Below are 27740 nucleotides of genomic sequence, written 5' to 3' on the forward strand. Positions count from 1 at the left end.
TCAAGGTCCGTGTTCATGTCTGCCTGTTATTCCTTCTGCACCCCAGGTAGGCGTTCCTCCTAAATCACCCTTCACCCCGCCTCAGGGCCAGGCCACAGGCACTGCCACTGCAACTTGCCACGTAGCAGGTGCGGGGAGAGCGGGAGTGCGTGAGGCTGGATGGGGTGTTTCTGTCTCCCAGGCTCCACCTAGCAGCAGGGCCAGAAAAGAAGCACTTTCTGGTTTTGTTTCAACCCTGACTTAAGCAGAGGAGTCCATGTGTTTAGAGGCATGAATTTAACAAATTTTTAATTTTAAGATCTGTTTTGACCAGCATTAGCACCGACAGGGTGCCTCTACACTTGATGCCATCTCCAGAGGATTGTACATGATTACACCGGGCTAAAGTTAAGGCTAAAAATCAAAAGTCAGGTCCCCAGTACCAGCCTGAATCCCAGTGAGACTCCGGGTCACAGCAGCCCTGGGCCTAGTTTCCTAGGGACCCTTGGAAATGTTTTAAGTGCTACAGCATGTCGGAGGACACTGCCTCAAGCTTGCTTCCCACGTGTGGAGACTGACTACGAGGTAGATGAGGTTCCAGGTCCATCCAGCACTGGAGAGGCACCAAGTGCCAGGGACAGGCCCCAGAGCAGTGCCCACTTGTATCCACGCCGAGGGGAGGCTGCTGCTCTTTGGCTGTGACCCTGGCTCCTTGCCCAGCTGGGCACCTCTGGTTCTCCGTGCTGACCCACCTGACTCCCACTGCTTCCTACATCATGAGGGTGGATGCAGAGACCCCTCCCCAGTGTGTCTCAACAGGTCTACTGACAATAAGCCACATAGCAGTTTCTCAAGTGACCCCACTGCCTCCAGTGGTCTCTTTTTCCAGGTTTCCATTTGGGCTTTCCTCCCTGGAAATCAGATGCCATGCCCTCTCAGAACCTTACAGGTCTAGCCACAGAGGCATGGTCACACCAGCTTAAGAGAAGACACGCTCATTTTTGTTAGGAAATAACAGAAATCCGTGGCTTTCTAAACTTAAAAATGAGTTTCTCTCTCTGAAGTATCTCTGACAAAAGATGTATATATATAAAAAAGGAATTCTTGTTAAACTTGAGCTTACAGATATGCGTGACCCCGTGCTGGTCTCACGGTAGCCCTGACAGCACGGTGTCAGCAGACAGCAAGGCAGAGGCTCCAAGAGCCTTGGATGTTTCTGGTGAATTCTCTGCTGTAGGCTGCCTGACTCTTCGAGGGCCTGGAAAGTACTGAGCCACGAACACTACTATATTCACATTTCAAATAACTAAAGGCTGAGTATCGGCTGAAGGAGAAACACCACTGAGAGCTGAGGTGTGACTCTGAAAGCCTAGCACAGAACAGTAATAAAACCATGGCAACAGCGCTGCTGTGGTTAGTGTAAGTGGTCCTGCCTGGGAGGTGCTCTACGGAGCTTGGGAGTGAGAAGAGCAGCTGATCTCGGGCGGACAGGCCAACCAGGCCGGGCGGCCTTGGGCATCCAGATGGAGTGAAAGGCAAATGCACCATGGGAACCCACAGAACAGACTCCGTATCACCAGGACAAGGACGGACACTACTCCCACTGACTTTAAACAAACACAGCATCACAAATACACACCGGATAAAACACTGCTAACACAGCATGTACAGAAACACCTCACTGTCCCTACGGGTACATACTCCACTTACAACTTTGTTTTTAAAACCAGAAAAAAAAAATTACTAAAAACGCCTATGCCATAGAGATGTATTCAAAAGTATATACACCTGTTAGTCCAAGAGCATATTTACCTGGACCCAGTGTCAGCACCTTCAGAGGGCAGTGTCTGTGACTGCAACTCAGATAAAAATAACAACACTGACTGCGGCCTGGGACCAGCTCAGGATGCACTTCAGCATCTGTGGCAGATAGGCTGGTCCCCCAGGCCTTTGTTCAGACAGCACCAAGTCACCTGGTTACGCATAGTGTGTTTTGCATTGCTGTACAGGATGGGGTACTCCCATCAGAGGATGTAGGAAATTTAATTAAATGCTTCACAGAGCTTTAAAATAGTGTTAAAATGTTTTCTGAGCTTCCATTTTGAAATGCGGCTCTCTTACCATCAGTGACAAGCTACTTTAGGGCTGCATTCCTCAGCACTAAGGACGGACTTGGTTCCAGGACTGAACCACTTTCCCTGTTGCACACCTTATCAGAAATGTGCAGTGTAAGTGCTACACCTAACAGCTCTCCGCTTACTCTTGCTGAGCCGCGACAGCTGAGCCCTCGAGTCCAGTGGCAGTAGCTGCCTGCCCACAGCCACTTCAGTTTTAGTGCACAAGGGGCCTATGTGCTGTCTTAGGAGGAGAGGTGGTTAGAGCAAAGTGCTGGGGAGGTTGCTGCTTTGCCAGCGCAGGCAGGTCGTCTTCGAGTGTTTGTACAGGTGGCTGGACTGGCTGAACCTCTTGCCACACTTGAGGCAGGCGTACGGCTTTTCTCCTGTGTGCACTCGGATGTGCTTCTTGCAGTCCGTCAGGGTCAGGAAGGTTTTACAGCAGATTTTGCAGGCATACTTGCGAGCTCCCTCCACAACCAAGACATTGTGCTCAGATAAGGCCTTCTTGCACTTTGACAAGACATCGGCAGATGCCCTGGTCAACTGCGGAGGGCCAGGCTGGGAAGGGTGGCCATTTTCAAATGAGGTGGCCCCGTTCATCATTAGCTGGGAACCGGCTGAGTTTTCAGGGAGCTGTGAGCTCCTGACAGAAGTTACAACTGGCATTTTGGGAGCTATGCGGCGGTAGTACGGAAAGTTACTGGCTCCCCCTCTTGGGGAACCCATCATTGCCCTGGAGAAGGAGTGATGGAGGCCCAAGCCAGACCTGGAGAAATCCATGCCAAATTGTTCTCCTTGGTAACCTGAGGGCTGCACACACGGCAGGCCCATCACGTCCTGCATAGGTCTGACGAAGTGGGAGTCCGCGGGCTCGCTGAACGGGTTCTCCACATGGGAACCAGGTGCAGAGGAAGGCCCGCCTGCTGGCCCGGCATCTGGACTCAGCAGGTAAGGGGCCTCGCCCTCCAGCCTGCAGTCACTAGTGGTGTTGGGGATGTTGTCGTCGGCGCTCTGGCTGGTGCTGAAGTTACTGCCCCTGCTCTTGTTGAGAAAACTGGAAATACTGAAAGAGGCCTTATGTTCTAGGTTGTCTGTGACCTCCAAGATGTGGATGTCCCCAACCCTGTCGGTGCTGGACTGGGGGTCTGAGAAGCTCCGGTCGCTGCTCTCAGGGCTCAGGTCTATCTTCTCGGCACTGACCACCACGCCCTCCACCTCCACAGACTCACTGCCCTCGGCTTGCGAGGTCACGTCGCTTACTTCGTCCTGTGGCTCGGGAGAGCTCAGGGGCTCGGCCTTCACCACCACTCTCATGTGCTCCTTCTCCCCAAGGCCAACCTCAGGGTTTTCACACTGGAAACTGCCCTTCTCAGCTACAGCTTCTTGTTCAAAACTAGTTTCAACCTGAGTCGCACGAGAGGCCATGTTGCCAGCACTGCCATCTGACTGGCTGGGAACTTGGGCATCTTCTTGAGCACCAAAAGGCCGATCAAACATCATAGCACCGTCTTCCTGGTTGTCAGCCATCCCGTCGGGTTTAGGATTATCCACAATTTTCAGAGAATCCGGTGAGAAGAATTCTTCTCGGGAATGGATTCCTGGAGGCCCACTCTCTGGAGTAACATCCGAGATGGCAGCTTCGTCCATGGAGGACCGGAGGCGCTGCCGGGCCCGTTCCTCTACCGACTGCTTGCGCTTGTGAAGGCGTCTCATGGGGAAGGGCGACCGCTGGTCCAGGTTGCTGCGCATGGCAGAGCTCATGGGGGCTGCCGGCTCCTCGGCGCTCTGGCTGGAACTGAGAGCTGAGCTCACGATGCTCAGCCCCAGCTGCTGCAGCATGAAGGAGCGCTGCATGCGGGCACTCTGCTCCTGAGCGCGCTCGCTAGGGGGAGACATGGGCAGCGTCCTTGTCGTCAGGTAATGTTTACACGCCTTAACGACAGAGTTCAAATGCAGGTGAGAGGCTGCCAATAAGACATCCATAACGTTGCTCTCCCCTAGCATGAGGGTGGAGGTGTACATCATGTCAATCAGCGCAGCGAAGGCCTCTGCCGTCACCACCTCGCTGTCCAGCTGGATCATGTTCATGCTCTGATCTCCCTCCGCCACTGAGAACAGCGCTCGGAAATGTGTGCTGCACGCGGCCAGCACGGAGCGGTGGGCTTTGAAATGCCTGTTGCCCACCACGATGACGCAGTCACAGAGCTGGCCATGGAGTCTCTGGTAGTTCAGCTGCTGAAAGAGCTGCTCAAAGTGCCCGGGGAAATCCATTGCCCTGTAGAGAATGCAAGGGAAGAAAGTGTTACGGCCTAACAAACCTTCACTCAGAGCAGAGCACGGCATGCAGTAAAAGAGGCGTGGCAGCCGGGCTGGCAGCCGTTGGCTTTGACCCCAGCACTCAGGAGGAAGAGGCAGGCGCATCTCTGAGTCCAGCCTGGCCCACAGAGCAGGGTTCAGGACATCCAGAACTATACAGAGAAACCGTGTTTTGAAAAAACCCAAGGGGTTGGGGGACAGGACTGGCAAAATTGGCTCAGCCAGTTAAATGTTTCTGCCTCCAGGCCTGACAAACTTGAGTTCCGGCCCTGGGACCCACGTAGAGGAAGTGGGGAAAAAACTTCTAAAAGCTGTGCTCTCACTGCTAAACCCCATCAGGGGACATGCCCATGTGTGCACACATACATGCACGCACACACACACATACAAACTAATGCAATTTTAAACACTTTTAAAGCATGGCTGGCCACATTTGCAGCTTTTAAAGCTTGTGTGGCCCATATGCAAGACCTTGTCATCTAAGGAGCAAAAGTCAGTTCAGCTCCGCTCCAGACCCATGCACACACATGGGCTCCCTCAGTCCTTCAGGTAACTTGCTTAGAACACTGAGTCTCTTTCAGAAGAGCCCAGTATGTGGGTGAAGGCTTACTTGCCCACTGAAATTTGTTAGCATTCCTCATTCTCTAGAACAGTAAGTGCCAAGAAACTCCAGCAGCCTTAGCCACCTTAGTGAAAGGGCATATCGGCAACAGAGAAAAATTCTAGCTATACAGAGATGCTAGCAGACCACATACATGCACTCTCCCCAACACCCCTGACTGCAGGCCTGCAGCCAGCACCACAGATACTGTCTTTTGTTGTTTTAAAGGTATAAAGCTGGTCTGGAGAGGAGGCTCAGAGGTTAAGAGAATTGACTGCTCTTTCAAAGGACCTCAGTTCACTTCCCAGCCTCCACCACCTACATGGTGCCTCACAACTCCTGTAACTCTGGTTCCAGGGGAATTTGATGACCTCTTCTGGTCCCTCTGGGTACTGCACACATGGTACACAGACATATGTGGAAGTAAACACTCATACACATGAAATAAAAATAAATAAAATCTTAAAAAGAAAAAAAATCAGAGCACAGCAAAGGTAAACGTAGTGATTAATACTGACTTGGGGCTGGGATGGATAGGGATTCCAGTGTGAGACAGAAATGTTACCAAGTTCAGTTATGGTCACAGTGTCATAACTCACATATTTGCTACAAGTACATGGATTACATGGATGATATGTTTTGCAGTAAATACATTACAATACAAAACTCCAATAGGTTATACCGTAAAAAGTAATAGAAAACAATAGAAAAGGATGTGAGGCCACTAATAAACTTGACCCAAAGCCATGTTTTCAGAAACTACAAGGCACCCAAAAAAACCAACCAAAATGACTGCTTACAGTATCATTTATGTTTGATAAAATTAATAATTATTCTTCTAGGAAGTATGTGTTATTTCTTTCTAAGATTAGTATTTTTAAAGATATGGAAACTTTTTGCAGATAAAACAGTAAATTTGCTTTAAAAGTATGTTTTTAAAATATATTTGAAAGTTTTCATTATAACAAGAGAGAAAATGAAGGGCCCACGTGGCCTTTCAGTGTGGAGTCTGGCCCCGGTAAAGATCTGCGTACCTCCTGGAATTATCTGAAGCAAGAATTGCTTATTTTCATCTAAGGAAGGACTACACTGTGTAGCTCCCCATTCACTCCGGGCGTCTGGCCCTAAGAGTGTGGGGCCTGCCCTCCCTCTGTGGCTAAACAGACAAGGTCAATAGACCCAAGGAAGCACTTCTGGGTCCCCACTACAGGTGCTACAGCGGAACACAGTCCATTTTGCCCTGTGCAGGAGAGAAGCCTCTGGCTCAGCCCAGGACACAGACATGTGTGCAGAACACACAGCACGTCCAGCACTCAGGGTAAAGGACACTTGGGTAGAAAGACTAACAGACAGACAACTCTACAGTGTTGCTATGCTAAGGAAGAAGCCACAACAGGGACAAGCATGGCCTCCTGCCGCTGACAGCAGGGAAGGGAGTGCTGAGGGCTTGCTGGGGAAGAACTCCTCCAGGGCTGGGGGCCCAAACAGACTCTCTGCGACAAGATGACAGCCCCAGGCTTGTACATCCCAAGGAGTCTGGGATTCTGTGTGTGTATGGTAACTGGAAAGCCCACTAAAATACTTGGGTCCCACCCGTTTTTTTATATGGCAAAATGCACTTAACTTCAAGGCCAACGCCTCCACTCAGCAACCAGCCGGTCAGGGCCTCACTCCTACTCTGAGTGTGAAGGAGCAGCACACACTGGAAGGAGGAGAAAAACCAGCTCTAACAGTGCAAAGCACCCAGGGCTGGAGAGATGGCTCCCTGGCTGGCCGGCCACTCCTCCGCTCAGCGCTGTCTGTAGCTCCAGCTCCAGGGGGTCTGACACCCTTTCCTGGGCCCCACTGACACCAGGCACACAGGTGATGATGCAGACATACATGCGGGCAGCATATTCATACACATAAACACTGGGACGAACAGAAATGACACAGGGGACGGAGACGCCTACTTTCACCTTTTCTGAATAGTGCTACAAGTTCACAGGAAGATGACACCAAGACAGATGACACTAACTCCCTGGATTGCCCCAACTATTAATAAATGCATTTTATTTTATCATTCTGCTTTCTAATTTCTGCAAGAAGCAGTGGTCTCATGATTCTAAATACCCCTTCCACAATAAGAGCAACACAAAGTTCAGAAGCCACATTGGTATTGAAGGCCGTGCACACCGATTAGACCATCACGACTGTGAAAAAATAGAGTGTTGCACCGAAACCCAAACTAATCTTGGGCTACTGTGAGTTACTGCCCTGTCCCACATTTTAAAAAGACTTTTTATTTTATGTGTGTGAGTGTTTTATCTGCATATGTGCCTGGTACCCTTGGAAGGCATAAGAGGCACTAAATCCTCTGGAACTGGGGTTCAGGATGGGCATGAGCCACCATGTAGGTACTTGGAGCCTAACAGGGGTCCTTTTTTTTTTTTTTTTTGGTTTTTCGAGACAGAGTCTCTCTGTATAACCTTGGCTGTCCTGGACTCACTTTGTAGACCAGGCTGGCCTCGAACTCACAGCGATCCGCCCGCCTCTGCCTCCCAAGTGCTGGGATTAAAGGCGTGCGCCACCACGCCCGGCACAGAGGTCCTTTATAAGAGGAGAAAATGCTCTTAACCACAGAGCTATTGCTGTAGCCCTACCTCAACTCCCATTAGTCCATTTTAATAGCCATCTACTAACAACCTCTATATCTAACATTCTTTTTTTTTCTTTTTTTTCTTTGGTTTTTTTCAAGACAGGGTCTCTCTGTGTAGCCTTGGCTGTCCTGGACTTGCTTTGTAGACCAGGCTGGCCTCGAACTCACAGAGATCCACCTGCCACTGCCTCCTGAGTGCTGGGATTAAAGGCGTGCACCACTACTGCCCCCTCCCCCCCCCTCCCGGCAACCTAATGTTCTTGTGACTGTTGGGTACAACTTCTCATATGTGGGTAGGCAGGATGGCTCAGAGGGACAGGGACTGGCACACAAGCGCAGGTGGAGAAACCCAACTCCACAAAGTTGTCCTCTTTCCTCCATACACGTATCATCACAGCACACATGCCATCCACCCCATAAGTAAACAAATTTAAAACATCTAGAATGTTTTTGTTGTTGCTAAGACAGGGTCTCACTATGTAGTTCTGATTGTCCTGAAACTCACAAAGTAGAGCCAGGCTGGCCTCAGACTCACAGAGATCCACCTGCCTCAGCCTCCTGAGTGCTGAGATTAAAGGTGTGTACCACCACTGTGCCCCACAACATCTATAATGTTTTGTCAAATTTAGCAGACCTTTAGTTTCTACTAAGAATGTCAAACTGTCTGAATTGTACAGAACATGTTTCCTGCTCTGTGGGTGTCCCTTCCCCCCTCACCAATATATTTAGTAAACACACTAATTCCGAACTTTCTTCTGTTCTGTGACTATGAAAGTTTATGCAACCTCTTCCAGCAGAGTAAGCAATCTATGTTCACTGCTTTGACTCAGAATAAACTATTTCCTATACTGTTTAGAACAAGAGCTGTGTAAAACTCATAAAGGTAGAAATGGAGCCATGAGTTCAATGAGGCAAACCTGCAGGGAATGTACCTGTGTCACTTTAAATATATGTTTTGGCTGTCCCTAAGTGCTGCAGTCCATATTCCAAATGCAAGTGGAAGGAGCAATGCATTGCTGTGACTCCCAGCAGCAAGCTTAAAGCGCATGAATATGAAGGTCCATGCTGCCTTCATCTGTGGTCCCCAGCAGCAGACCACAAGAGGACTGAGTGTAAGACATTTATCTAAGAGATGCTACTGAGAGAAGCTGGAGCCATGAAGCAGAAGAGGAAAGCAACAGCAGCCAAGCAAGAGTCTAATTTTAGGTCAAATTCAGCCATGGCCTGATCTAGCAGGGGAGCTCTGGAGAGAGAGAGAGAGAGAGTGAGAGAGAGAGAGAGAGAGAGAGAGAGAGAGAGAGAGAGAGAGTGTGTGTGTGTGTGTGTGTGTGTGTGTGTGTGTGTGTGTGTGTGTGTGTGTGTGTGTATAAAATGCCTCAAGGGCTAGAGATGGCTCAGTGGTTAAGAACACTGGCTGTTCTTCCAGAGGACCCAGGTTTGATTCCCAGCATCCTTATGGTGGCTCACAGTTGTCTATCATTCCAGTTCAGGGATCCACCGCCCTCTTCTGGACTCCATGGCATCAGGCATAAAAGTGGTACATAAACATACACTCAAGCAAAATACCCTTACATATAAGATTTTTTTTTTAATGCCTCACAAGAAAAGCAAAGGGGGTAGGTGGGATGATGGCTCAGGCAGTAAAAGTGTTAGCCTTTTAAACCCAAGGACTTAAGTTTGATCTCTTAGAACACATGTATGTATAAATAAATAAATAAATAAATAAATAAATAAATAAATAGAAAGTCCAAGTGTGGTGGTGCATAGGCTTAAGAGGAGAAGCCAGTCTAGCCTATTTGGAGCAGTCCATGCCAGTCAGAGGCCTGTTTCAAAGCACATGCCATGTGCACTTATATACATATATGTACCTGCACAAACACATGAAAAAGCATAAAGAAAAGGCAAACAGACAAAAACAAAACTCGTATTTGAGCTGCCTCAAGGTAAAGGCACTATCTTTTTTTGTTTTATTTTTTGAGACACACACACGTGTATATATATCAAAGGTTCACAGAAGCTGCCGAAAGACTACACAGAACCATTAGAAGGGGCTGCGGTTCTAGATGACACACACTTGGTAATACCAAAGACTAAAGTGATACACAACTGTACACATCAGCGTGTTCTGTTAGTAAAGGGCATTCCTTGTGTATTGACAATATCTTGTATTGTTCATCTTTCACTGCTATCTTATAACCACAGAGTGAACTAGGAATCTCTATTCTGAGAGCCAGGTATGGTGACCTATCATCCCAGCCCTCAGAGGAGGGGCCAGGAGAGTCACAAGTTCAAAGTCATCCTAGGCCACACAGCAATTTGATGGCCAGCCTGGAATATATTAGACTCTGTGGAAAGAACGAGAGGGGGCGGGGGAAGGAAGGGATAGAAGGAGAAAAGGACCTTTCAAACCGTCCGCAACAAAACCTCAATTCCAAAACTAAGAACGAAGGCTGACCACTCAGGTGTGGAAGGAAGAGCGAGGAAGGGAGCTCTGAAGGAGGAAGCAAGGCCGATCACAGCGGCTCAGACAAGGGTCTCTGTGAGGCACTTCCCTGTAAGCAATGGCTTCAACAGTTCTAAACCTCCGAGCTCTCTGTCTTCTCGTGGCAGAGACAGGTTCTGTCTGGTACAGGCCTTAACCGACAAGACGGCTGTGACTTCAGGTAGCTCTGTGTTAAAACCTACATTAGTCCACCATATTAGCTGCAGTATGGCTTGTACTGTTGTCAAAAGCCCAACTGACAAAGTACATCAAGGTTCGTTATTTTGTTGGTAACTTTTGCTGTAACAATACTACTCCTGTGACAATAGGGTGGTCCTGGTTTGTTCCTTTAACAAATTTTAAATCAATGGGTTGAGATTATTCATTAGCAAGAACCCAAAAGAAGCTATGAGGAAGGAAAAATGCCTGAGAGCTGAAAAGTGGACAAGGCAACAAAAATAATCTAGTCAAAATAAAGTCAACTCAGAAACCCTATGTAGCCTTGGCTGTCCTGGACTCACTTTGTAGACCAGGCTGGCCTTGGACTCACAGAGCTCTGCCAGCCTCTGCCTCCCTGAGTGCTGGGATTAAAGGCGTGTGCCATGACACCTTGCTACATGGCTTAATTTGTATTTTATTTTCTTCATAAAACTAGTCACCAGAAGGCAAGGCATGTAGCAGATTCTGCGTGTCAACAACACTGTGTGCTAGCATCACTACGATCTCCCAACCCCACATGCTTTCTTGCGTTATTTAACACCTATCCAAGAAATGGGGTCTGTTACCCTGCTTGGTGCTGGGTATGTCTCTATGGGAGAAGTTATACCATGTGACTTATCAGTAAGCCATAAAAAGGTAGCTCTTGTTTCTTCTTTTTTGCTTATTCCTGGAACCCAGCTACCAAGCTTCGAGGAAGCCTAGTTGAAGGTCAGCTGACAGAATCCTTCCAGACACGTAAGCTTAACTTGAAGACGATGTCAGCCCCAGCAACTGTCTCTGACTCTGACAATCACAAACCCCAAGGGTCATCTTGAGCCTGCCCATCCTAAATGAAGTCCTGAGGTGAACATTCCAAACGGTAGGAGTTTGGAGGTGAGACTTTTCCTGACTGAAGCCCCAGTGATCCTGTCTCCATTCACCACAGTGCTGTGGTTACCACATGACTCACCTCTGGGGTTTTATGAGGGTTCTTGTGGTCTGAACTCATATCATGGTTCTGGGGATTTGAACTTAGGCTCTCGTGCTTACATCTTACCTGCTGAGCTTTCTCCTCAGCCAAGAATGACCTCAAGCTTCTGCGGCTCCTGCCTCCACCTCCAGAGTGCTGGGAGTAAGGTGTGTGGTGTTAGGAATCAAAACCAGGACTCTGTGGAGTCTGTACAGTGTGTAAGCACTCTATAAGCTAAGCTACATGCCAGCCCATTCCTGCCCACCTTGCTCCATGGGGTGAAGGACATGCTGCCCCAGGCTCTGACACCCACCGCACTTCATGGCTGCTTCAGGAAGAGTCATAACAACCCAAGCCACACAGGTTAAAGTCTCCTCTCTGAACTTGTAATTGTGCTATCAAAGAGATAAGGTTTCTGCCCAGATCACAAAGTGTGAGGGAGATTTAAATCTAGCATTGAGGGTGGCTGTTTTTACCAACCTGAGAATGAGACCAAAGCAAGAGAAAGCAGTGTTCAAAAAATATGTCCTGAAGTTACCAAGACTCCAGGACCCAATCATGACTAAAGCTAGCATCATCGTTGATTTCAGGAGCCAATGAATTTTCCTTTTACCTTAACCTATCGCTGTGTTTCCCCATTGCTACAGTGAAATATACTAGCTTGTGTACAAAACACTTCTGGTAAAAGCTCTGCCAGCCATCTCACGTCACGACAGAAGGCATCAGAACAGTAAGAATAAAGCAAGAGGAAGCAATTGTAAGAAGCCAGAGAGCGCGACATCTTAACATTACTACTCTGGAAACGTGAGTCTCTAGACAATGCATTTAAGCCACAAGCAAACCACAGCACCTGGCTTATGTTGGAGCTTTGCCATGAAGTCAAGAATGAGGTTCAAATTACACCTCTCAGCAAATCTTAAAACTGTTTTGGAGCGGGGCTGGAGAGGTGGCTCAGTGGTTAATATCACAAGTGCTCTTCCACAGGACTCCAGATTGATTCCCAGCACCCACACGGCAGCTAACAATAATCTGTAACTCCAGTTCCATGGGTCCAACGCCCACTTCTGGCCTCCTTGGGAACCAGGCACACACATGTACACATGCAGGCAAAATACCCATACACATAAAATTGAGATAAATATTTTTTAAAAAAAACTTTTAAAAGCCAGGTACAATGGAGCACATCTTTAATCTCAACACTCAGGAGGATGAGACAGATGCCCTCCAAGTTTGATGCTACACAAGGCTACAGAGTGAGTTTCACACCAGCCTGACCTACATAGCAAGACACTGGCTCAATAATCATATGACCAAAACTTTTTGGATAAAAGAGATATTCTTAAAATTCCCTTACTTTGTAAGATATAAAATTTGCTATTCTATGTTCTGATCAGAGACAACTGGGAATCAAAGCTCAAAGCTATTAAGCAACTGTTCAGAGCCTGAGGCCCAGTGTAAAAGCTGTAAAGGGCTGGCAGGTGGCTCAGTGGTTAAGAGTGCTAACTGCTCTTATAGAGGACCCCAGTGTGTTCCTAGCACCACTGGGCAGCTCACAACCACTGTAAATCCAGTTCAAGGGGATGTGATGCCTTCGGTGAGCCTCGGCAGGAATGCACATGCATATACATAAATAAAACAGAATCTTAAACAGAACAAATAAGAAGTAAAGCCGGGCATGGTGGCACACGCCTTTAATCCCAGCACTCAGAAGGCAGAGGCGGCCAGCCTGGTATACAAAGCAAGTCCAGGACAGCTAGGGCTATTACACAGAGAAACCCTGTCTTGAAAAACAAACAAACAAACAAACAAAAAGAAGTAAAAGTTGTAAAAGACATCACACTGAGAAGGTAAGATTAATCCCAAGCAGCCTATCTAAAACCTTCAAATGAAAAGGGGAAAGCTCATGTTTCTTAAATAGACTTCAAAAAGTGACTCCCTATATGGCTGGAGGTACAACAATCTGTCACTTGGTGCCTCTGACCCACAGTGGGTGTACAATACATTTACTATCTGCAGAAGCAGAGGGTTTTTGTTTGTTTGTTTGTTTGTTTGTTTTGTTTTGTTTTTTCCAGACAGGGTTTCTCTGTGTAGCCTTGGCTGTCCTGGACTTGCTTTGTAGACCAGGCTGGCCTCGAACTCACAGCGATCCGCCTGCCTCTGCCTCCCAAGTGCTGGGATTAAAGGCGTGTGCCACCACACTCGGCTGGAGTGGCAGAAGCAAAGTTTTTATAATGGCAAAACTCAGTATAAGAAGAAAATGCATTGACATCATTGTGTGATTACTCAAAAATTGGCCATTTTCTCTACAGATTGACTTCCACAGTAATGTGGTAATTAGTGCAATTTACTGCATCTTAGGACAAGCCAGCTAATAATACATTTAAAACTATTTGATTTACACAGTGGCATACTCACAAGTATTTCAATAACATACCTAATTCATAAAGAACAGCACATCCATATTCAAAATATATTTCCTTTTTTTTGTTGTTATTTCAAGAGAGGGTTTCTCTGTGTAGTCTTGACTGTCCTGGGCTAGCTTAGTAGACCAGGCCGATATTCAAATATTATCCACCACCTTATCAGGTGACTTTCTGCTGTCTGCCAGGCAAAGTTGTGTACAGGAAGCATCTTAACATTCTAAGGATTTTTTTATTTTTTTGAGTCAAGACTGTCTCTGTGTAGCTCTGGCTGGACTCAAACTCAGAGATCCACCTACCTCTACCTCCCAAGTGCTGGGATTAAAGGCACTGTCCTCCCCAAATTCTTAAAATTTAATGTAGAGCTGGGCAAAATGGAGGCACCTTTCCTCCATTTTTATAGAGAAAATATAGGTGAAAATCAGTATCACAGAAGAAAACTAAGGCAGTTCCACCTGAGCAAACAAGTCTCCCCCCCCCCCTGCTTTGGAGGGGGGGGAGGAAGAACAGGTGAAGGGTAGGGTTTGGAGACAGGGTTTCTCTGTGTACCCTGGCTGACCTGGAACTCACTCTACACACCAGGCTGGTCTGGAACTAAGAGATCTGCTTGCCTTCGCATCCCAAGTGTTGGGATTAAGGTGTGCGGCCTACAGCCTAAGTATTTTTGTTTTTGTTTTTTTAGCTTATATTCTTATAAGTGCGTGAGAAAGCACGCACTCCGACATGAGCCTGTGTACAACAGGGAGCACAGCTGCCAGAGCTGGCACTGTCCTTCTTCCATGGGTGGGCTCCAGGGATGGCATTCAGTCATCCTAAGCTACTGGCCAGAGACTAGACATGACTCCCTCAGGTCCACTGGAGCCAAGGCTCTGCTCTGATTGAACAACAGAGCAGCAGCTATGTGTATCCTCATGCAGGCTTAACCCCAAATACTAGATCTGCCAGCATGACTGACGTCATCATCTCCCCAGTTCTGCTGCCAGGAATGTCTCAGGAACCAGACATATCAGAGCTATAAAACCCATCACCAACCAAAATGCTGAGTCTGGCTGAGGAAGGCAGCTCACAACAGAAGCCTTTACTGTCACTTTGCCACCTTGTTTTCCAGACTCCAAGGGGTAAACTGACCTGAAACTTTGTAACTGAGTTTCAGTGAAAAAAATGGCATCCTAGTTACATAACTAGCACAAACTCAAAAGGTTTTTCTCCTGAGACAGCTTACGGAGAGCAAGGACTGTTTCATGCAACTATGGCTGACAAGCAGGACAATGACAAATGACCTGTGAGTGAGCTCGGGCTACCTCTAGACGAGACAAACAGCATAACTACACAATGATCAACTTTCTGAGATCAACAACCTACTCTAAAATCAGCCAAAAGAGAGAAAGAAAATGTTTCCAAACATGCAAACTAAAGACCGAAGCCTATGTATGAACTATCTATCCAGGAAAAGTCCCTCAAGCCCTCAATCTTTTTTTTTTTTTTTTTTTTTTTTTTTTTTTTGGTTTTTCAAAACAGAGTCTCTCTGTGTAGCCTTGGCTGTCCTGGACTCACTTTGTAGACCAGGCTGGCCTCGAACTCACAGCGATCCACCTGCCTCTGCCTCCCAAGTGCTGGGATTAAAGGCGTGCGCCACCACGCCCGGCCATCAATCTTTTGTCTTAAATAAAATGGAGGTGTTTTTCATTCCCTGACTAAGATGGGCAATGGCAACTCTCGAATGAGGGCAAGGGGCGGCTGCCTGGAGGTACCTTGAGAGGGCACCACGAGCCCACTGGCGCACCAAGGCTAAGAGGAGCAGAGCCATGCTGAGGAGGTTATACAGCCTGGTACTCTCAACTGCACACCGAGGCACATGTACATCCGGGATATAAATCCACCCATCTAATGCTCTGTGTGTGTCTGCATGGTCAAGTGAGTTCATGTGTATATGGAGGTCAGAGGTCAACCTTGGGCTTTACTCCTCGGTCACGTTGTTTTATGAGACAGGGTCTCTCAGTTAGGCTGTGCTGGTTACCAGTGTGTGTGCGTGCGCGTGCGTGCGCATGCGTGCGTGCGTGTGTGTGCGTGCGTGTGTGTGTGTGTACACGTCCCACCTCTGCAGTGCTAGGCTATAGCCATGTGCTGTTGTACTAGCTTTTGTTCTTAATGTGCGTCCCGGGGATCAAACTAAGTCCCAGCTTGCCTGGCTGGCACTTGACAGACTGAGCTATCTCCCTAGTACCACCTAATTTTTTTTTAGTGTTTAATGTGTTCGAGATAAAATGCTATGGAACATAGATTTCTAACAGTCACAGGTATTTAGTGGAGATAAGACACATAGCTGAGTGGTTTACAAAGTGGAAAGCAGTATGTGTCACAGGTGAAACTGGAGAACACAAAAGTTATCTCCAATTTTTCACGACACTGACAATAAAGCTAGGTACTGGTATGAATTTGTATTATCAGATACAAGTATGTTACCTTAAAAAATAAGAATAGCTGGGCATGGTGTGCACACCTGTGATCCAGCACTTGGGAGGCAGAAGCAGGCAGAGCTCTGTGAGCTTGAGGCCAGCCTGGCCTACAGACTGAGTCCAGGACAGCCACAGAGAAAACCTGTCTCAAAAAACCAAAAATAAACAATGTAAGAACAAAGGTTCAATTCTCACTGCCTGCAGGCTCAAAATTATCTGTACAAGGGACCTGACACCATTTTTCTGACCTCCTCATATGTGTAGTATATAGATATATGTACAGACAAAACAACCATATATAGAAAATAAAAATAAATAAATCTAAAGTACTACTACGACTAAGAAGTAGGGGCTGGAGAGATCGTTGGGTGGTTACCAGAACTTGTTGCTCTTCCAGAGGGCCTGGGGTCAATCCCTAGCACCCACATTTTGGCTCAGTCACCTATACGTCCAACCTCAGGGGCTCCAACTTCCTCCTTCCTTAGGTACTGCTCAAATGTGGTGCACAAACAAGCAGGGAAAACATCCACACACGTAAAAGAATAAAGGTGAAAAATAATCAAGTAACCAGTTAAAAGTAAAGTAAGTACAGTGCCCAGCACCTACGATCTCAGCACTCAGCAGGTGAAGGCAGGAAGATAAGGAGTTTAAGCTCATCCTCCTGAACCTCAACTACATGTGATCCTGTCTCAGGGGGTGGGGTGGGGCAGGGAGGAGGCAAGATGGCTCAGCAAATAAATACACTTGCTGTGCAAGCTGGACAATCAGAGTTCAATTCCTGCAACACACGTAAAGGTGGAAGGAGAGAACAAATTCGTCAAAGTTGTCTTCTGACCTCTACACCTGCACAGTGGTGTGCATACATACACACAAAAGCTTTCATTGCATTTTATTCCTAACAGAGACATTTACTTCTTGCTGGGCACTATGGCATATACCTGTAATTCCAGGACTTACAAGGCAGAGAGGCAGGAGGCTGCCAACAAGTTTGAGACCAACCTGATCTACACAGCAAGTTCCAGGCTACCCAGTGCTACAGAGGGAGATACTGTCTAAAAATAAGAGAAAGTAAAGGAACAAATTTTGTTTTGTTTTGTTTTTGACACAGGGTTTTTGTATGGAGCCCTGGCTGTCCTGGCACACACTCTGTAGACCAGGCTGACCTTGAACTCAGAGATCTGCCTGTCTCTGTCTCCTCCATGCTGCGATTAAGTGTGCAACACTACACCTGGATGGAACATGATTTCTTGGGGGTGGGGGGCATTTTCTTCAGAAGAAAGCAATACCTAACCACCAGGAACATGGATATTTATAGTGCTGACAAACAGCCTGGTCACTGGCTTAACTGATTCTATCCACTGTGTCCCTCTGTAACTTTTGTCCTCCTGGGATCCTGTTCTGCAGTTACCTTGGATCCTAGGAGTAACATGACAGATGAAAAATCATCTTTAAGACAGAGATATGGAGCTAATCTCATCAAGGCTACATCTGGCAGAAAATGAGACCAGCCCCAAATGGGAGCAAATTCTCCCAAGATGGGAACAGAAGCTATACCCTAAAACAAGAGCAACCAAGGACCAGAACAAACAATTTAAGGTTTGCTCAGTCAGCTGCGCAAACCTTCAGTCTTGGCCTGTTTCTCTTTCTACAAAATCTCAAGTTCTTGTCAGCTGATACCGGGCAGACCTGCCTGCCTTCCCCATGTGATCACCCTGATTAAAGATATTTTTCCGAACGCAGCATGGAGACACACACCTTTAATTCCAGCACTCAGGAGGCAGAAGCAAGTGGCTCATTGTGAGTTCGAGGCCAGCCTGGTCTACAAAGCGAGTCCAGGATAGCCAAGGCTAACACAGAAAGACCCTGTCTTGAAGAAAAAAAAGCTGTTTTTCCACCCTTCACCAGTGCCTGTGTTTGGTCGGACTGAGAATGGCCCACTGGGGCTCCTAGAAGACTTTTGCCCTAAAGCTCTGAGTCCCCCACCAGTAGAAAAAATAGAGAAGAAAAAGGAATTCATTTCTTATATTGAGTTTCCTTTCAAAGCAGCATGAGCTACTTATAAAATTTGCAGTGTTCAGTACTTGACCATGCTGAGCTGCTTTGATCTTCTATTCAACACAGAATATGATGAATGTTATTTGTATGAGATGTGTTTAGGGTATATGTCTGTGTGTGGTCTGTGTGTGTGTGGGGGGGGGGGAGAATGAAGGTGTGTGTGCCCTTTCTGGGTGGAGGTTTTGTTTTCCCTGTCACCCTTCCTTGACCTCCCTGTAGTAGAGACGAAGACAAAAGGTAAACACCTTGAAGTTTTAGAGAAAGATGATGGTTGGGTTGATTTTAAATTATGACTGAATAATTGAGATGTACTGAAAAATCAATTATACCATGTTAACAGTTCAGGAGAAACACAGGAAACAATTCACTATAATCATTTTAAATTTAAGAAGTTGACTATAAAGGATTTGTAAACCCATTTATTGAGTATAATAAGTAACAGATTATCATGTATAATTTCCAAAAGCACACCACCATTTAATCATTCATTGAAGTTTGTAAAACAGTTTGTTAACTTCCATTTATATAAGGAAGAACCCAACTCCTCATAAGCTCTTCATAGTTACAAACTTCAAGACACAAAGGCAAATTTGTAAAACTCCTGATTACAGTTACAATGAACTAATTGAGGACAAGTGTTTAATTGCACCACACTTTATTAAGTCTAAAATGCCAATGGTTATAAACTGCATTATTTTGTGTAACACACCAAAAAAAAAAAAAAAAAAAAAAAAAGAACAAAGAAAGCTGTCAATTTGTTTGTTTGTTTTTTTGAAACAGGGTTTCCTGCCCCAGCACCCACAGTGCTGGAACTGAAGGTGTAAAAGCCGCCATATCTGACTAAACACTAGCAATTAAACTGTAACATCTTCATTTATTCTATCCTATCTTCAGAGAAAGTAAAATGCAATAAAACTAGTTTGAGGGCTGGAGAGATGGCTCAGCAGGTAAGAGCACTGGCTGCTCTTCCAGAGAACCCAGGTTCAATTCTCAGCACCCACATGGCAGCTCACAACTAACTGGGGACCCTACACCTTCACACAGATATACATGCAGGCAAAACACCAATATCCCTAAAATATAAATAAGTTATTTTTTAAAAACCTAGTTTTAAAATTGAGGAATTACTGGAACCATAACATATTCAAACATGTTAGGAAATCTGAAGGAAAATTATCTACAGATAAAATAAGCTTACCTATTAAGAACCTACCATCTTACCAGGCGTGGTGGTACACGCTTTTAATCCCAGAACTCAGGGAGGCAGAGACAGGTGGATCACTGGTGAGTTCGAGGCCAGCCTGGTCTACCAAGTGAGTCCAAGACAGTGAAGGCTACACAGAGAGACCCTGTCTCGAAAAACCAAATAAATAAATAAATAAAATCTACGATCTCTTCTGTTACAGTCAAGTCAGTGCTCCAACATAATTCCTAATCCAATAACATAATTCCTAATCCAATAACATAATTCCTAATCCAATAACAAAAACTGTTGGCACGCCTTTAATCTTAGCAGGCAGGCGGGTCTCTGTGAGTTCGAGGCCAGCCTGGTCTATGGAGTGAGTTCCAGGACAACCAAGGGTATGCAGAGAAACCCTGTGTCAAAAAACCCTGAAAAGAAAAATAACAAAAGCTTTTGAAGAAAAATTCCCTTATTTTTATCTTAATGTGTGGGCGTTTTGTTTGTGAGTAAGTCTGTGCACCATGTGCATGAGGAGGCCAGAGGACGGTGTTGGATCCCTTGGAACTGCAGTTACAGACAAATGTGAGCCACCGTGTGGTTGCTGGGACTTAACTCTGGTCCTCTGGAAGAGCAGAAAACTTTTTTTAGCAAAGAGAATTTGATAAATGAAATCAAAGGCACCCTCCCCCCAGGAAAGTGAAAAGAGCAAGAGTTTTTTCAGAAACATCTGGTCTTTGAACACATGAGAAGTTCAGACAGACAAAAGGCACAGTGTGGTGTTCCCTTCCTCCCTGCCCACTACATGGAGGAAGTCAGCAGCCAACATCCTGTTTACCAAATACAGGGCAAGTGTGGGAAGTAAAGAGCATGTGCTCAAACTGACGAGGGAGAGCGCACCTACAGTTCATTCACACTTTGAAAACTGTGTGGAGTTGAAAGTTGACATAGAAGCTGTCTGTATTTTGGGTTCTTTCGCCCTTCTGAGAAAAAACTGGAGTCGGACTCAAGAGACCGTTGGTACAAATGCACTTTGTGACACTCTCACTGCACACAGGGGACTTTTTAATTTCTAATACTATATAACTAGTACTAAGAGCTTTCAAAACTAAAACACATGCACTTTGCTGTCCAAACATTTTGTTTTAATTCTTACACTTGGATAGTCTAGAATACTCGTCTGAACACACTGACCCCTAAAATCGGGGAAATTGCCCCATCTGTAAAATGCATTTCCCCAATATGTCATTACTCATCAATTCAGCAAAAAATCTGCTGGAGACACAGTTACCCAGCACCCACAGCAGACAGAGAGTTTTGTCTTCATACTTTTAGGGAGGGGGAAAAAAAAAGCAAAAAGCAAACATTCAGAAAACAGGCTGTTCAAAAAGTCCTAATCCATTTACTTAGCAAAACCCAAGAGCCCAGAATGAGTCCTCAACCTGTTAACCTTACCTGACAGGTCCCCAATGCTGCAGCAGCGGCCAGGTTTGTCTGTCTGTCTTCCCAAGCTTGCTGAGATTTCCAGAAGTGTTAGAGCGAACAGTGGAGGGCCTTCCTTTAGTTTTGGGGCTTTTCTCTAAAACCCTCTCCTTTGCCCACCTGTCCTTTCACCTGGCCAGTAAGCCTTTAGCTTCCTGCCAACCACAAGACTTTTTGGCAAATGAAACTAAAAATCTCTAGTAAAACAATGAAGTGCCCAGTCCACTTTTTAAATCCATGTCTAGCACAACACGTCATACAAAGACAAATCACGAACGATTAAGGCAGAGTATAACGTATGTAACCTCTTACTGCAACTCAACAGTACAAGAACATATTTCGGTGTTGGCTAAAATAATTTTCTTTCAATCTTTGAAAGTGACGAGTTTATTTTATTACTTTAAATTAGCCAGACCCAGAGCACACTATTAAGGTAATCAAGACCTCACTGAGTCTTTGACCTAAAAAATACTCCTCCAAATTAAGTAAACAAAACGTAGCTCCTACAGTATCCTCCACGAAGCTAGGAGGTAGACTGGCCATGGCAAGTGGCACTTTAGAAAACAAAACAAAACCAAATCAAAGGAAAAAAACCGTAATCCACTGCCTTATTTTACTGTTGTTTATGTGCAAAGCAGTCGGTCGTCCAGGGATAGAAGGGATGGCTGTCTCTTACCACAGCGTCCCACAGCTCCTCGCACGAAGCCTGGGAGTGGGCATTCAATAAATGCCTACTAAACACTTTTTGTGTAACAAGTTGGGGCATTCCCAAACGCTGACTCCACCCCTGTTGTCGGCCGCTGGCTCCCGAATCCAGACTGCTTATGGCCTTGCTCTGATGAAACGAAAGCTCATCGTTCAGGAGGACCCAGGATAGGGGCAAGAGAGTCACTCGCCTCCATTCTGCAGGGCAGCCGCTCCTCGGCTCATCCCGCCAGGATGCAAATCCGGAGCCGGTTGCCACAGCATCCCTGGAGGCTCCATCTCCAGCGGGAGATCTATCTGCAGGGCACCAGCCCCTGCCCCACCCCGTACAGACAGCCGGGCGTCCGGACACAGGGGACGCCTGCGCACAAGAACCCGGCTCCTACCCGCCTGGCCCCTCGGAAGCGAAGGGTAACAATACCCCTCGGCTGGAGACAGGGTGGACGGGCGCGACACCAGGACGTGTCTGCGCGCTCCCCGACGCCCGGGCGCGCCCCCGGTGCTCAACCGCCTGCTCGTGAGCGCGCCGCGCGGGCGCGCGCCAAGGCCACTCTAGCTGATAGGGTCGCCTCACCTGAGTCGGGCTCCGCCCCCCTTCTCCTCGCAGAAGGAGGCGGTGACCCTCCTCCGCTCGGACGGACCCTGTGGAAGGAGGCGGGAAGGTCCAGACTAGCTTCCCCGGCTGTGACTTCCGCCCGCCCCGCCCCCCACCCGCCCCGCCTCTCGCTCCCCGTTCCTTCGGCACGTTCGCGCGGTTCTTTGAGAACCCGGCTGCTGCCCCACGGTAAACGGATGTGAGGTATTACGTGGCTCCGCCCCCATATACTACAAATGGCCAATAAGCGAGAAGGGCGGGGCCACGGCAGGAGAGGCATCCTGAAAATCTGACCAATGCGCGGTCCCAGGAACCTGGCTATGTTTACTACCACAGCAACCGTGAGCGCCCTAACCAATCACAGTTTGCCTTACAGCATGTAAAATTGTTCTCAAAGGCTTTGGAAGGCGGAACTTATCACTAAGCAACACCATGGCCCGTGGAAAAGCGACTTGGTGTCACACCCAATCATAATTCACCATGGATAAAGAAAGCTTGGCTTTTTCCATCTAGTTAAGCCAATCGCAACGACTACTGTGTCCCTCCATTGGCTGGTGCTGACGGATTTCCCACCCTCGTGCTTAATGACCCTGCGTCTGGGGCGGGGGTGTGTGTGTAAGGGGGTCCCCACAAGGGGCTTCCTCTCGCAGCGAACCGCAGGTTGTCCCCAACTTGTAGATTTGGGATATGAGAAAAGCGAAATCTCAAGAAGCCGTTTGAATCGAATAGAACCCCAAAGCAAGCTTAACAATGAGTAGAAAATGCCGCCCCTTTAATGGCAGTAGGGCGGGTGGCCGCCCGCCTCGGGTCTCGGTTGCACAGACGTCTGCCATAGCAACGGACGCTGGCCCACCACGGCGTCGGCTCCAGAACCAAGCTTACAGTCGCCACCACCTTAAATGTGTAGGGATCAGCCCTCCTTGCGATGCCGCAAAAGAGTCTGCTGGACCGGCTGGGGAAGGCCCGGCGACCACCCCAGCCTCCCGGTGGCCGCCCCCTCGGGTCACTGCCCCGCAGCTCCGTGCTAGAAATAAAGACAGGCTGGCAAGCATCGCCGAGCTCTGAGCAAGGTGACCCTCAGGAGGCGACACGCAGGCTTCTAAATGCACCTTCCGACGTTACCGCCCGAAAGTGTCAGCGTTTGAGTTTGTTTCCTTACGGCCTCAGTGAAGTCTGACGGTCAATTCTTGACATTTTATAGTTCTTACACATGCGCACTATCGAGCACTTAACTGAAGATACATGTTCTAGATCGCTTTTCTGGTGCTTTGATAAAAACGCTGACCAAAGCAGTTTGGCAGAGGAAAGGGTTTATTTGGCTTACACTCCTACATCACCATCATCTCCGGAAGTCATGGAAGGAACTCAAGTAGAAATCATGTAGTCGGGTTGCCTCCTGGCTTAGGCTCAGCTACCTTTTTGTGCTCAGTACCATCTGTGTAAGGATGGCAAGGCCACAGGGGGTGGAGCCCTGCTAAATCAGTTAGCACGCAATCTAAACGATGCTAGCCAAACTTGCCCACGGTCTAATCTGATGTGGACACTTCCTCAATTCAGGTTCCCTCTTCCCAATGACTACAACAAAAACTAACTAGGACAGTGTGGAATTCTGACAGTAAGCCTTTCGTACAAGTGGCTCTTAAGGTACTTCCGTAACCTACCTAGATAACACATCATCCAATTGGTCAAAAGCAACAACAACAAAACTTTGTAACTCAGTGACCTTCCCACTTTTTGGTGGGGCTCCATAGATGCTCTCTTTGAAGAAGAGTCCCACAATTTAAAATATATACATTCTCTTCTTACTGGCGATTGCTTTCTAAAAAACACATGCAACTGAAATATGGAAAACGTGGAAAGTATAGCTGAAGCTGTTCTCCATAGCTAGCAGAAGAGAAAGACAGATGCAGTATAAACGTGTGTGTACGAGGGTTTTTAATATTTGGGTATGCATATAATGCCTTCCTCTTGAATAGTCAACCCATATGTGTGCATGTGTGCGTGCGCGTGCCTGCGTGTGCGTGTGCGTGTGCGTGTGCGTGTGCGTGTGTGTGTGTGTGTTGGTTTTCCATTCTTGTAATTATCACAGCACTCTGGAAGCAGGGGCAAGTGAACCAGAAGTTCGAGGCCTGCCTTGAACTACAGAGTAAGATTTTTGTCCCCCAAAGTCACCTGTGAGGGTTTAACTCAGTGGTAGAATGTTGGCTAGCGGGCACTTGGCTCCATCCATGGCACCCCAAAACTAATAAATCCAATAACTTGCACTGTAGGCTGGGGGAGGAACTCATGTAACTCAGTCGGCCTTCAGTCCTGGCACACTGGAGGCTGAGGCAAGTGATCTCTGTGAGTTCCAGGCTAGCCTGGCCTACATAGTGAATTCCAGGCCAGCCAAGGCTACACAGAAAGTCGCTATCTGAAAGAAAGAAAGAAAGAAAGAAAGAAAGAAAGAAAGAAAGAAAGAAAGAAAGAACTTCAAAAAAGCCTGGGTATGTAGTTGGGTGGTAGAACACTTGCCTGGATTCAGTGCTTCCACTGGGGGGCGGGGCAGGAGGAAAGAGCACAGAAGACAACTCACAGAAAAGACATATCATACAAAAACCACACTACAGGCCTGGGGAGATAGCTCCATTAAGAGCAGCGGCTGCCCGTCTTCTGAGAGAACCAGGATTCAATTTGCAGCACACACACACACACACACACACACACACACACACACACACACACACACACGGCACAGCTCACAGTCACCTGTAATGCCAATTCCAGGGACTCTTAATACCTAGCCTCTGTAAGCACTGCACACGTGGTATGCAGCCGTCCATGAAGGTAAAACATTCATACGTAGAAATATTTTTAAATAATTAAAAAAACAATGCAATAGCACATGACTATTTTTGTACCATGTTAACAGGTTGTGCACAAAATAACTTGATTCTCCTAATTGCTAGAGGGAGCCGACATCCATAGAGTACTCTAGAAGGCAGTTTGGTATATCTGTTGATAGAATTCATTTGTATCCACATTTTCTGTACCTGAGATAAGGACATGGCACAGTGGCTAAGAACACTGTTGCTGTCCCAGAGGATCAACATGGTGGCCCACAGCCATGTATAACTCTGGTTACAGGGGATCTGATGCCCTCTTGTGATTTCTGAGGGTACCAAGCATGCACTTGGCACACATTTGTACATGACGGCAAAATATCCATACACACAAAATAAGTCTTTTTAAAAACTATGCCCTCCGGGTGGCCAGTGTGTCTCAGGCCCAGCTACTTAGGCTGAGGGGAACTATCAAGTGCATCCAAAAGTTGCCTGCCAGCCTGTGCTACACAAAGACTCTATCTGAAAACTAGTAAACATTGTTTCTTTGCTGTCCAGAATTTCCTGCCCCCCATCCCCCCTTCCTGTTCCTCGTTCTACAACAGATACTCTTTTATATTTGTGCCATCATTTTAATTCCTTTAGGTTACTCTTACTTTGTATTGTATCCAGCTCTACAAAGTGAGACCTTGTCTCCCCCAAAAAAAGGCGAGGGTAGGGGTGGGGTGGAGGGAGAGGTTGGAAATTAAAAAGAAAAGACTAAAAGAACAGAGATTATCAGATTTATGTTTTTTTAAGCAAAATTTTGGACTTTGCATAATCTTTGTAAATGACTCAGACCCCTTTCCTGATTCCTCAACCTTCTCCCAAGCACTTACAGCTGCTGGGTGACACAGTGTCAAGGTGTGATCATGAGATTCCATCTGCCTTTGTACGTCAGCACACTGACCTTCACCTAGCAACTGATCCTGGGATATATCAATACCTCTGGCCTGATTTTGTTCTCCTATGGTTTTTGTTTCATCTTTCCACCATAATTACCATGGTAACTGAGGAGCAGGTTCCAATATTGCTGTTGTCAACTCTTTCCAGTCTTGGGATATAATCCTGTTCTTAGTTGACCAGGGATTTAACATCTGCTTAACAAAGGATGAGTGCACACCGTAGGAGATGATCACTTCCTTGAATCTCCTCAAATCTAATACATCTATGGATGCTTGGGGTTGCCTATTATCTCCTGGTATTTGGGGTTTTGTTGTTGTTGTTGTTGTTGGGTTTTTTGTTTTTGTTTTTGTTTTGTTTGTTTGTTTGTTTTTTTGAGACAAGGTTTCTCTGTGTATCCTTGGCTGTCCTGGACTAACTCTGTAGACCAGGCTGGCCTCGAACTTACAGCTATCCACATACCTCTGCCTCCCAAGAGCTGGGATTAAGGGCGTGTGCCACCACCAATTTTATATCCTTAATTAGTTCACACGCTAATAGGGTTTCCTAAGGCTTCTTTCATACATCCTGAGTTTTGCTTAACTTCCACTCATCCTCTCCTTTCCCTCTCCCCTGTCCCCATTCCAGATTAAGCCTTTAGCTACCAATATTCTTTTCTTTTCTTTTTTTTTTTTTTTTGAGACAAGGTTTCTCTGTGTAGCCTTGGCTGTCCTAGACTTTGTCGACCAGGCTGGCCTCGAACTTGCAGCAACCCCCCTGCCTCTGCCTCCCGAGTGCTGAGATTAAAGACATGCGCCACCACCAGGCTTCTCCCTGTTCCTTCATGTCACATACAAAGATGTCAATATACAAAGATCTATAAGAGTAGATTCAATAATCTACCCTTTTGTCTAAATAAAAGGGAACTATTTTAACTAAATAAAATTTTAACAATCAAGCTTTCCACAGTGTCTAGCTTTGTTGTATTTGGCAGTTTTAGGATTAAGGTTTTTTGGGGTTTTTTTTGTTTTTGTTTTGTTTTGTTTTTTTGGGTTTTTGTTGTTGTTGTTGTTGTTGTTGTTTTTTTTTTAGTTCAAAGTTCTGTAAAAATCTTCATTATATGAACTCAGCCATTTGAATGTCCTAAGTGGTCTGTAGTCAGAAGCTGATTTTTGGGTGCTGTTTATCAGCTTAGTGGTAATCCTGACCAGGCAGAACAGAACAGTTAACTCAGGGTTGTGTCCTAAGCAGTCTGTCATCTGAAGCTGATCTTTGGGTGGTGTCTGTCAGCTTAGTGGGATCCTGACCAGGCAGAACAAAACAGTTAACTCAGGGTTGTGTCCTAAGCAGTCTGCCATCTGAAGCTGATCTTTGGGTGGTGTCCATCAGCTTAGTGGGAACTTGACCAGGCAGAACAGAACAGACAACTCAAGAGTGCCCACTGTTTGTGCAGAACCAGACAGCAGAAGAAACATGGAGCAGCCATCTTCAGTGGGTGTTGCTACACAGTCCAGGCGAGGCGTTGTTCAGGTAATGGAGTTTGGTTTAATAAAGAACAAGTAGGGCATCGCCTTATTCCTTGCTTAGCTTATTGCCAAGTGATAGAAAACGCCTTCTTTAAACCTTTGCTATTGGCATGTTGATTTTTATGAGACTCTGAGTCTTTCCTATCAATATTCATCAGTTTCATCATTATCTTGTGCTAGAAGGCCTGGTAGACCCGTGTGAGATCTTACATGGACTATATATGATCTCTAATTTTTTTTATTATTTCTATTTTTGATCACTTGTTGTAATTAAATA

At 46.5% G+C, this 27740-nt stretch overlaps 1 protein-coding gene across 3 annotated transcripts; it reads right to left on the minus strand.

The window, feature by feature from the left end:
• Positions 1-261: 261 nt before the first annotated feature.
• On the minus strand, positions 262-22305 carry ZBTB5 (zinc finger and BTB domain containing 5). 3 transcript variants are annotated; one of them, XM_084778145.1, is made up of 2 exons: positions 22174-22305; positions 262-4371 (listed from the first exon to the last, which is right to left on the minus strand). In XM_084778145.1, the coding sequence occupies exon 2, from the start codon at positions 4365-4367 to the stop codon at positions 2355-2357; it is 2013 nt and encodes a 670-aa protein (XP_084634271.1). In that variant the 5' UTR covers positions 4368-4371; positions 22174-22305; the 3' UTR covers positions 262-2354. The 3 variants fall into 3 exon arrangements, with proteins under 3 accessions (XP_084634271.1, XP_084634272.1, XP_084634270.1); XM_084778146.1 differs by having other exon boundaries at positions 21791-22289; XM_084778144.1 differs by having other exon boundaries at positions 20868-22289.
• Between the last annotated feature and the right edge of the window lie 5435 nt (positions 22306-27740).

Source organism: Acomys minous (assembly GCF_964271855.1).
Source record: "Acomys minous genome assembly, chromosome: 1".
Taxonomy (NCBI): Eukaryota; Metazoa; Chordata; class Mammalia; order Rodentia; family Muridae; genus Acomys; species Acomys minous.

Excerpts from the sequence above, each read along its gene's own strand:
- ZBTB5 (XM_084778145.1), bottom strand. The coding sequence starts at position 4,367 with ATGGATTTCCCCGGGCACTTTGAGCAGCTCTTTCAGCAGCTGAACTAC.